The 12,085-nt window shown below is 36.8% G+C and overlaps 1 protein-coding gene across 5 annotated transcripts in view; it reads left to right on the forward strand.

Annotated features, from left to right (window-relative positions):
* The window catches only part of LOC135687973 (adenosine receptor A2b), a 33,155-nt gene extending 21,757 nt beyond the window's left edge, over nucleotides 1-11,398 (forward strand). For all 5 annotated transcript variants that reach the window (XM_065204622.2, XM_065204625.2, XM_065204623.2 and 2 more), the window contains one exon: nucleotides 3,789-11,398. In XM_065204622.2, coding sequence (XP_065060694.1) covers nucleotides 3,955-5,133 — 1,179 coding nt within the window. In that variant the 5' untranslated portion in view covers nucleotides 3,789-3,954 and the 3' untranslated portion in view covers nucleotides 5,134-11,398. The remainder of the gene's footprint in view (nucleotides 1-3,788) is intronic.
* Nucleotides 11,399-12,085: the final 687 nt, after the last annotated feature.

The raw sequence follows: 12,085 nt of genomic DNA on the forward strand, positions 1-12,085 counted from the left end.
ACGGGTTGTTTTTGGAACCAAGTTTTTTATGGGGGAGGGAGGGGATGGTTGAGAACTTCAACTATCAACACAGACAATAAGGATCCACTTTTTTCAAATGTTTGTATTTTCAACTAACGGATAGAAAAGATTGAAGCAAATTGTCGAATTTCTTGCTATTATCTCCCTAAGAAGGTATAAAATTTAATCGCCGACAAATTCAACCTAAGCTTTTTAGAAGTCTAGGAAAACAAAAAGTACATAAAGCTGTTAACCAAAGAGTTTTAAAGTAAAAATGGGTCATAAAACCTACTTAGTTAGAGAAACGTGCGTTGCTTGAGAAGAGTAGAGCTAGACGTTCTCGTTAAAGAAGTGATGTTGTACAGGTGACAATGTATCCTCTTACAAATTAATCGTCTAAAGAGCCTGTTCAAAGACATCTAACAGAATTCCGATTTTTTTCGGTAATTTCTCTGTTGATTTCTCATTTGCGTATGCAAACGAAATTTTCTCAATAATTGTACCGAATACTTATGGAAACTAAGATTTATGGATGCAGAAGTCCGCAAAAGATTTGCAAATGTAATTTTCTCACGCCGAATTAGAGTTTTATTTTGTTTTCATATGCATAACAATATCATCTTTATAGTTAAACTCACTGACAGCTTTGGAAACCTTTCGCCGAAACTTAACGGAAAAGTAAAAAAGGAAAATCATGCATTGAACAAAGCTAAGTAGATCTTATGCGCTAATTACTTTTAAATCAAGTGAACAAGAACAAATTTGGCTTGCACTTTGTACTTGATTTACATCGCTTTAACTGTAACACTGCAGTATAATAGTCAAGGGTTGCTAAAATCGAATGACATTGGGACAACTCAACCCTTTACGAAATTGGTCTTTTGCTAGATTGTTCTTCATCTTTTATGAAAGTTGAGTGGAGACCTTAAATATAGGCGCCATTCACTAGGCTTTAGTGGGGTACAAAATTGATAAATCTAGGCCCAGCCTTGATTTTTGACTGTCAGAAAGCTTTCTTTTACCAACAGGGAACACTGACTCTACAACTGAAAAATGTTCACGACTTTTGTAAGTTTCAAAACTATATAACCACGTAACAAAGAATAATTAGCCAAATATTACCCAATTTCTCATATTGTTTCAAATATTGTTTATCAATAAAACTTGTTCACAATTTGCAAGTACATTAGCCCTATGCTTCAGACTTATGATTTTTGTAAATACAATATATAATACTCATTTGCAAATGATATTCAAAGGAGAATAAGGTCGTTCGGGTCCGTCCGAACAGGTCCGTCAGGTCCGTCCTTTTGTACATGCAAATGACTGTTGCCTTAAACAGCACATCTTGTGCTTATTTCATAAAGTACCTTTTCTGAAGCATATGTAGTTGTCATCTTTTCTTGCGAATATCTTTCCTGTACTACCTGATTGCAAGTCTAAATGATTTCCTTCCAAATCGTTATCTATGCACACAGTTTTAATGCTTTACGGTTTAAAAGGACAAATTACAAAGTAACCTTTTCGAGCATCAATTTGTTCAACATAACATTTTGAACCATTTGGCGACCAGATTACTTTTCACAATCGTTGCATTATGGGAATGCACATGTTGGGCAGGTGCTAGATCCCGCACACGCCTTTTTGCCAGAGAGCATTCTAGATGCACATAAGAACTATTCTTTTTAATATCAGAAGCCAAAGCTTATATCATTTCGTTGCGGTCTCCAGTAACTCTGCGTTCAGCTAACCAGTGCGCCAAATCCTTCGATGATCCAAACTCGTTAAAAAACCTCTGAATGAAAACTTTGCTGAATGAAGTTATGCCCATCAAAGATTTATTTCAAATTTTAAACATTTTGATAGCAAAGGTCAGTTCTTAGCCGTTGTCTAAATTTCTTACCAAACGTAAATGTCTTCTGTCATTCGTAAACTTCTAGGCGCCGATCACTTTTATGGCTTTACCACCTGCCAAATGTAAATACATCCAAACCTTGTTCATAAAAACATAATGCTATCGATCTCCCTCTTTTTCGTCTCAGGTTTTAAGTCCCAGCAATAAAAATGCTGTATAGTTTATCGGTTTTTACGTCAACGAAAATAGTGATTTATTCAAAAAGTTTATTTCAATAAAAGCCGTCATGGTTGATTGAACTCGTACCGTTCGGAACCATCACAGTGGAACAAAGTAAGATCAGAAGCGCCTTATTACCTAGAGATTCTATAATCAAAATTTCATTATTTGTATCGCAAAGGCTTGAAAACCTTTGTGTAATTCAGTGATACTTGATTCAAATTTTGGAGCAATCGAGAGTGCATTTAGATTGTCTTATTTGAAAACAGATGTACACACTTTTGAAACATAACATAAAGAAAGCGTTTGCAATACAGCAAATCCGATATTAATCATGTATGGCGTTTTGGATTGTGAATGAGTTGCGGCAAGTTGCTTCCTAACCAGCGGTCAAATGCTTCCTAAATCTTTTATTTTGCGAAAAATCATTGTAACTATCGATGTTTTTTCCAAAGGTCGCAAATAGTCATTAAATGCCCGGAAGGAGTGCAAAATTGTCAAGTAAACAACTTTCAACCATCATGTTTGCTTATAGGAATAGCATTATGGGATTTCCTAATATTTGGGCAAACTATTCTGTAGCCAATAGAAAGACACATGTTTTGGCATACAAAGCTCTGCGTAACTCTGTCTACCCGTTTCACTCTGTTTGTATGCATTATTGCATTAAAGACAACGTCGAGTTCAAGTTATGTATTTAATTCATGTCTTTTAAGATTTGCAGGTTGCCGAAGGGCAAAGATATTTCGCAATTTTCTACATAAATTTAACATGAGAGTTTCAAAAGGTTCGGAAAAAATTCATATTTTAGAAAAGAATTAGATATTCTACAGTGAGCGAAAAGGAAGTAGAGTATATTCGATGTTAATTCAAATGAAATCATATAAAATAAGAAACGTTGCGTAGAAAAATTGCAAAGATGGCGAATTAGATTTTGCACTTCTTTGATAATTGCGAATGTTCGACAAGTATTAGGATTTGACCTTCAAAGTTGCAATCTATTCTGAAAGGTGTGCTGCTTTTTGAAAACAGACTTACTATCTGATCAGTAGAAGTAGAACTGAATTTGCACAAAAGAATACAGTTCTTTTAACCGCAGTTTCAAAAGTATTTAAAGGCCAATTGAGCAAAAGTCTTGTTTTAATTGGACGAACAACAAGTAATAAAAGTAGGGTTCTCGTGCATTTGAATGAACACAAAAAATAGTCTTTCTGTAAAGGACTAGAAGCTCTCTTTTAGCCATCCTGTGACTTTTGTTGGTAAATTATTGTCTCTGCGTTTTTCTGCGTTTTTTTGCGTTTTTCTGCGTTTTTCTGCGTTTTTCTGCGTTTGATCTGCGTTTGATCTGCGTTTTTTTAGCAGTGCCTTGTTGATCGCTATGCTTTGATCCCCGTGTCTTCACATAAAATGATCCTTCTACAAATATCTATGTAGTTATCTGTAGCTTTTACCCCATATAGAGATAAAAACAAAGTTTTTGATACCTAATGCGGATTTCTTTACCAGTAGCATTACAAAACAACCCTTTTTTCTTGAATTTTTTGAAAATTTTGTTGAATAAACGATAGCAAACGTTTCAAGAATAGGCTGAGATAGCTTCCTATCTTGTATTCATTTCACTCTACGTTGATAGATTATCTTGCATTAAAATAGTGGTTTACCATGACCCCATCAGACAGTTGAAAGTAGAGCATTTTTCAAATTCTCTTTTTAGGACTTGCTATAAAGACTATTAGATGTGCACTTTGTCGACCATTTGTCAAATCAACGTGGTAAGGAACCCTGGAATCGGAAAATTTTGAAAAAGACGGCAGTTGGCAAAGTTAAGTAACGTTGCTTGTTGTTAAAAACTTGTCAGACGCTAGATATTCTAGCTGGCAATGGTTCAATTAATGAATGGAATAACGGCAGCCATGAATTTATCAACAAACAGCACACCAAACTTCACCAGAGGACCACCATTTGTACCAGATTTCTGTGGAAGCTACACTAATGACACTGGTAAAATTGCTTATGCCGTTTTCCTTGCGGTTGTCATGGTATTATCAATTCTTGGCAACACGTTGATATGTATAGCTATATTTTTGTCTCCTCGCCTTCGTGAAACACCAACAAACCACTTCATATTTTCTTTATCATTGAGTGACATGTGCTACGCAATATTTCAAACGCCCATCCGGATCTCTACAATACTACATACAAACGCTTTTTGCCACCCAGCGAGCGTTTGCTATATGTATGTATTGACTGATCTAATACTAACGCCTGCCACAATCACGACTTTGTTTGTGATTGCCATTGACAGATTTTTCTGCATCACGAAACCTTTCATCTATCAAGAAACGATGACAAAAACCAAAGCCAAAGTTATCGTCTGTTGCGTCTGGGCTTATGCCGTCATTTGGAGTGCCATGTCGACCTTTCAGTGGAACGAGCCAACAAAGTTATCTATTCATCTGAAGAAAGTTGGTGTCCCGAGATGCTTTATAGAGAACAAATACTTCTACTTCACTTCATACTTCCTGATAACGTTGATCCCTCTTGTTATCATGGGGATTCTGTACGTTATCATACTAAGGGTCGCTATCGTTCAAATTCGTGCAATTAGGGCAACAGAAGTGCATTTTTCGAATCCAGAGAGCGAAAAGAAAGATAGGAAATATGCAAAAATCTCAAAAAGTTCCCGTCGCACCAACCGGGAATTGAAAGCCACGGCTACATTGGCCATTGTCTATGGAGCTTTTTTCGTATGCTGGATGCCGCTCTCTATCATCAACATATACATTGCCTTTGGAGACCGCACTGCTTTTGCCCGTCTCAAGCAAAACAATGAGCACCTTTTCCTATTCATCTTCTACATGTTTTTTGAGATTTTGCCAACCTTGTCGACAGCAATCAATCCACTTATTTACAACGTGTTTAACAGGCAGTTCCGTTCGGCATTCGTCGCTGTTATGCTACGTTTGGCTAGAAGAAATGATGTGCTACGTAGAACAACGATTGTAACGGAGCTGGAGAATTCTCGAATGGACCATGGTGGTAGAACAAGTGCCAGTTGACTAAACACCAAAATGCAAGAAAGATATGAAATGACAAGGGTTGGAGCTGATGATGTGTAAAATACTTTGCTGTTAGACTATCGTTTAAGCGAATCACAAAGAAACTTGAGATTGGGGAAATTGAATAAAAAACAGTGGAACTTCAGAGATTACATTAATGGCCATGTTTTTATAAATTTGTGTATAAAGTTGTCCTGCTGAGTTTGTAAAAGATTAAGTCCGTAACATCGTGGATTATTTGGCAACAAAATGGCTTCACCAGATTAACTTTTATCAAAAGCTTTCATCAGTCTTCAAGATTCAGCTACAAAACTCGTTTTTTTGTGATTAAGCTGCAAAATTGCTGAAGAAGAATATATCAGGACATTTTCTGGGTGCATTTATCTTCTTTCTTCTGACTTTGCTAACTGGTGAACCTCATGGCTCAGCCAATGAATAACACATTTGTGTATTAGAGTTGTGGTAGCCGTTGGAATATTTCATTGGTATTTGAATTTGCTTTCCAGTACATTCATGTCAATTTTTCGGAAGAATTCTACAGTGCAACGGCTTTCGCCTTAAATTAAAGTCATGAATACCGAAAAATTGCAAATTTTCCCAGGGGCAGTACCTTCGGATAAAATGCCAGTTTTTGGCCATTCTCTACTAGCCGATTAAGTTTTCAGCTTGTGGCAGAAGAACAATGACAATGAAAATGGCTTGGGCTGTCAGGTTTTTGGAATAGCTCTCTTCTGCGTTCTTCTCTTCTTTCATTATTATTACTCATTGTTTTTACAAGCAAACACTCTGTTTGTTGCCAAGTTGCAGAGGTACTCATCAAGTCCCTGAAATCAGCCAACACATCAGTATGTTAGGATCACATTTTCACCTCATGAATAATTGATGATTTTTGGAACTAAAGTTTTGTTTCATTATGGTGACATTCCCTTTATTTTGGTGGATCAAAAGACGACTGTGAGAAAACTTGGTAGAAGATTCCGTGACTTGAAAGTTGTTACTCTGTCTTGATAATTGTTGGACTGGTTCTTTGGATAAGAAGCTGGCAAATTTTATCTAGACATGAGCTTTGTAGGTCTGAACAAAAAAGAAGTCAAATTCGTATTGATTTTACGGACTGGTTTGATGTCGATGAAAATATTTTGAGCGACAGCTAGTTGAACGATGATTCGCAGATTTCAAAGGAAGGAAGCAGATTTGTTATGATTTACAGGGGGTCATTAAAAGAAAAGACTGATGCAGGTTTATGACCGGCATGTCAACTTTTTACTGTACATAGACTAGAGCGTAGATATTGTTCATGATGAAAGGTTGTAATCATATTTGTTGCTTAGTTAATAGAACTTTTTAATTAATATTACATTTGATTGGCCATGTTTTTTTTGTAAAAATAGGCGTTTTTGTAAATTCCACGAACTCGATTCATCTTCTGTAACCCTTCTTACCAAATAATTAATGGCTAATTTCAAATCAATTATAGCTTTGCCTTACTTAGAAAATGAAAAGCTGTATCGATTAGTGTTGTAGAGAGACTTTGATGTTTTTATTGATTTTTAATAGCATTCGCACCAATCAATCTTAATTGGCTTGATATAGCATTTTTAAACGATGGTGTCACTCTCATCTCCATTACATATACTTGCAAAGAGCATGCAGAAATTGCTGAACAATAAAAGATTTACAGTTTTATTCAGCCGAGAAATCAAAATTCTCACTTCTTGTTTTCTACACATTGATTATACGAATGGAACGATGAAATATAGTTAAAAAATATGACATTATATTGAACAAAGAGACAATGTTGGAAATCTTGTTGAGAGAATTCACTGTGTTTGCACCTGCCACTCAAAAGCTCAATACGTCACGCTCATTAACTTTCAGATTAAAGTGTTTTACATCAATTTTGTAGTTTGCAGAGGCAATAAATCTCAAAAGAAATAAAATTAAACAGTAAAAGCAAAAGTTACACTGAGTCATATTAAATCAGTAGAAAATTGATGAAAAATTGAAATCAATAATTTAGAAATTCTTTATTTCAATCGCACATCCATCTAATACATTAAGTACCAAAAATTTCGTTGGGATTTATCTTCTGTGAAGAAGAGCAACCTAAAATCATTCTTACTGAATTTTTTGCAACCGAAAACCGGAAAATTTATTTTTTTTAAAACCGGAAATTTCATAGGAGGTGTGAAAAATTGTGATTTTTCGACCAAAATCTAGCAAACATTTTTAGTTTTTTCATACATTTGAACATAGTTCAATTAAGTTCAGTTTTTTATGTTTTAAAATTTCTCTACATACAATATCTTACTACAACTACATTACAACTAATTACATACAAGGTTTACACATTACATAAAATACTTATAATAACAGGCAAGAAATAACAGATTTGTAAGATGTTGTTTGCAGAGGAGTTTCTTTAGGAGGAGCTATCTAAGTAGAGATGAACTAATCGAGGAGAAAGCATCCCCTTTTCTAAGGTGAATTCAAATGTACTTAATCATTTACATGAGTGACAGAACATCCACCAACGAGACGCACAGACTTGATACCAGATTGCAAAATAATTTTTTTTGCATTAAAGAATGTCATTTGGTGAGCATTTGACACAGATTCAAAAAAGTTGTTGCACAGATTCAGAACATATCATAATAAAATTAGAACTGAAATAAAACAGGAGAAAAGTTTGATTATTTACTCAAATGTGTCATGAATAATACCAATTGACGATTTTATGATCTTCTCTTCGCAAAAGGTACTTTTAAGATGCCCATCTGATTCAGAACAACTGACGAAATTGTTATAATAACCTTAAAAGATTTTCCTCTCAAAATGTAATACTTAGATCAAAATAGAAAACCATTTTATATTTCCGACAAAGATCAGAAATTTTTTGACAAAATATCTGTTTTTCTCTACAGGTGGAGTTTTGCCCCCCTTGACCCCCCTCTATATACGCTACTGTTAGAAAAATCTCGTTTTACACCTTTGCCCTCTCTAAATACCAAGAACATTTGCGCTTCTTCTAGCCGGTAGGACTGTTGTCTGCCTACGCTAAGGTTGCAACATCTAATTATACGAGTTTCAGTTACAGCCAAAACAGTCTTAGCTTAGTAAGACACAAAATGAACGTTTTCTAATGAATCCATAAAAACTCCGATGTAAGAGGTAATAGAGATAAACTTCTTCTGCGTTAGGAAGAAGTATGCATATCCAACTACGTTGATTTATGTAAGCAACTGGATATCTCATAAACATCTGAATTGGAATTGAAAATGTCATAATCAAATAATTTGATCTATCGTAAGACTTTAGCTTGTTCGCAGCAAAAAGTCATAAAATACCGTTCTTTGTAGCACCACCACCAAATAAAATGAAGATTTGATTCTCTTCTTCATCTTCTAAAATCAACTGTGTCTTCATGACATCGTGTCAGGCACCGTGGAGTGCTGAGAAAAGTAGAGGGTCTAAAAGAGTTGGGGGTCAAAAAAAGTAAAGGGGTCTAAAAAAGTGGAGGAGGGGCTAAAAACGTATAAAAAGAGGCTTTACTGGTAATTTATTACGTAATCTGCTCCGCGGTGCCTGCATCGTGCGCCTGTCTAGTGGCTTGTTCTGGGTCTTGCATGAATCGTATCATCAGAGGCAGACCCCTACTCGGGGGTACCCGCATCTTCTTGGGCATTGTTTTCAACTTGATACAACAGTTGAAGGGTTGTTCAATAACCATCACCCTCCCATTGGTCATTGTCTGTAGTTCTGCTCCTCGAGTTGTTCCATCAGACCCTTTAATTGTTCTCGTGATCTTTCCAAGCTTCCACATATTCTTGGGCTGCATGTCGTTCTTAATGAGGACGATGTCTCCTACAACTTTCCCTGTGGTATTCTCAGAGACTGCGCAGGTATTATGCGCTTCATTGATCTCACTAATGTTTCTTGTTCTTCTGCACATTTCGCATCTTCTTCCAGTCTGTTTTATTCTTTTCATCGCTGAATATTTCTTCTCTTGGAAATATTTTGATTCTTCTTTCGTGAATGAAGTTATTGGGTGTCAGTGGGTCCATCTCGAGATTTGATCCTTGCTAAGTCAATGGACGATTGTTTAGGCTGAATCAAACATCTAGCAGGCCCGATTTACTAATAGCAAAGTAAGTAGATAAAGAAAGCCTATATCACACTTTTAACTTATGCTACAACTAGAGCAATTCATTCCAAGTGTGTAGACGATATGGTAAAAGCAATGTTTCCGCGAAGTTTGAAAAATTTTGTGACACGAAGAGGAGCTCCACAAATGATCATCTCTGACAGTGCGAAGACATTCAAGTCAACTCCAATTGGCTCCTAGTCGACTGCTAAAACTTTGTAACAAAGCTGATTATGGTGCGTTGAATGCACCGATCTCGAGCTCCTGCAGCCCAGCATCAATTCAACACGGCAGCGTCTATGTTAGGACCTCGCTGTGTTGCTTGAGATTAGAGAGCAATTATGTTGGTCTTAGTTTAACTTGCTTTTTATAGCAAAATTCAAAGTAACCGTTGAAATAAGAACTTGCAGCATTCGTAAGGGAGGTTAAACATTATTGCCGTGGTATTTAGTTTATGTTAAAGAGAATCCATTGTTCAGTTACTTTCCTAGGCCTGTTGCCTCTTAGATTATTGAAGAATTTAGTGATTAATGCCCAATTTAAGGCGCAGCACTTCTGTGTGTGTACCGTTTTTGCCCATGGCAGCCCCAAGCTTTAGGTGCGAGAGGTCTCAACACGGAGAGACTCGATCACTTCCTCGTGCTGATGTATGAAAACAATTGGTTGTACGACCCATTTCTTTTCTGATATCGGTGGTTAGATTTGTATCTCATTCAGAGGCAACAGTTTTGCAATGCCTTCTTCATCATTTGGTTTCCATTGGGTACCCAGTAACGTGATCTTACTTCCGCCAACGTAAATGCCACCCTTATGTGCAATTTTCTCTTGTGGACGTCCATCATAATGAGAGGCACCAATGTGCTTTGCTTTGGTGTGTAATTGGCTGCTCTGTTGTCGAATCTTCCCGTGCAGGTCAGGATGTTTTGTTCATTCCCTTTAAATTTAGTTCCCTTGTTTGTTGTTCTGTAGGTTTTTATTCCACTTGTACTTATTTGATCCACCTGATTTCAGCTTTCTGAATTTCTTCCAATGACCGTGTTTACCATTGATGTCTCACGTTTCCCTTCTTGTGCATTTTCATCTTTTCAAATTTCGATGTTTGGATGCCATTATTCCTTTTAAAGTAACCACGTAGGGCCTTGACACCAAATATTTGAAGGCTGCAGCTTTCCCGGGATCATTCCTCGAGAGCCTAAGTCAGCTAAGTTGTCATGTGTTGAGCAATATCGCTAAGAAATGTAGTCTTCACTCAAGATTTGATTCACTCTTGTTTGGACAAACTGCTTCCTTTCGCCGCGATTTGCCAACCAACATAGCACTGTTTTGCTGTCTGTCCGTCCATACACTGTTTCTATTTGCCATCTTTCTAGCACTGCCTTGATGTCTGCGGTCGACATCAATTTGTAGAAATTTTTTCTGTATGCTTTCTGTACAAGATAACTGGATAGAGTTGAAATCTCAAAATAATGTCAGACATGGGAGGCAATAATGAAGGGCCAATATGCAAGCAATCATTGAGGGAATCTTTGTATCTACGAGACTTTGCAGTTGAATCGTACACGATTCGGAGTTTGGTACTTTCTGCGTCCTTTCGAATGACCAGGTGACCCACCATCCGGCATTTGCGGTACATGCTCCACAACTCCATCTGCAATCTGCTTTTTTACAATATCGTCATACTCTTCAAGAATTTCTGGCGTTCGTTTGAGCTTTACTTCCGATGCTGATTTCTCAGCGGTGAGGCTGGTTCACACGTACAATGAAAGGAAATGACCTCTAGCCTTTGTTTAGACATAATAAAAAATGCTAAATGCCTAATATGTTTTGATAATCAACAGAAGTTATTGACGAAACGTAGTCAAGTATCGTTATTGTTAAGAAAGCACACAAGCTTTGCACATATCGAGTTTTATGCCTTTGTACCGAGCTTGTGCATGGGGTAATAATACCCATAAATACCAAGGGTTACATAAAGCAAGAGCTGAAGCAAGCGAAGTAGGCATGGGCAGTTGGATTTTTTTGGATGAAGCAAGGAATGAAGCAGAATGTGAAGTAAACCGCGCACACACGTGCATAACAAAATGATCAAATTTGACGGAAAAGTATAGTTATAAACGAAATTGGACGATGAAGTTTTACTTTCATTAGCAGCTCATAGTTTCAAAAGTAGTTTCTATTCTAGTTTGTAAGTTTTTATTCAGACATGTTTTTGCTGCGTACGACGTTCATACTACAAAATTTTTTGAGCAAGCATGACGCAAAGTTTAAGCAGACGCCGCAATGAAGCAAGGTTATAAGAACTTTGAAGCACGTTATGCTTGCTTCAACGGATGCTTCCTGCTTCTTGTTTGCTTCACTTGCCTCATGCGTGTTTACACTCCACTTGTTTGTGCTTCTACGCCTTCTTCTGCTTCAGCTCTTGCTTCACACGTGTGAACCAGTCTTTAATAAGCGGGCTTACATTTTCAACATGTTCTCGTGTGTTTTGAGCGGCAACTTTGCATGTAAATTGTGAAGGAGTTGACGAAGGTTTGTTGGAAAAATAACGCTGATTGGCTAAAACATTATTTACCCTTGCTATCATCAAATAAAAACTAAAATACCCTCCGCTGAATGTCTGCAAATTATTCAAAATTCCAAGCACATTTAAAATAAATTAATTTAGGGTCTGGTTATATGGCCATTTTTCTCTCTAATAAAACCCCATGGGGAGTTATCGGAGAGGCCGGATAAGTTTTTCAAAGTATAAAAAAAGACGGGATTTTTAGAGAGGCGTGACCCTGTCATCTTTCAGCTTTGCTGGCTTCT

This window comes from Rhopilema esculentum, unplaced genomic scaffold (assembly GCF_057945365.1).
Source record: "Rhopilema esculentum isolate cy_ngs unplaced genomic scaffold, ASM5794536v1 HiC_scaffold_36, whole genome shotgun sequence".
In the NCBI taxonomy this organism is placed as follows: domain Eukaryota; kingdom Metazoa; phylum Cnidaria; class Scyphozoa; order Rhizostomeae; family Rhizostomatidae; genus Rhopilema; species Rhopilema esculentum.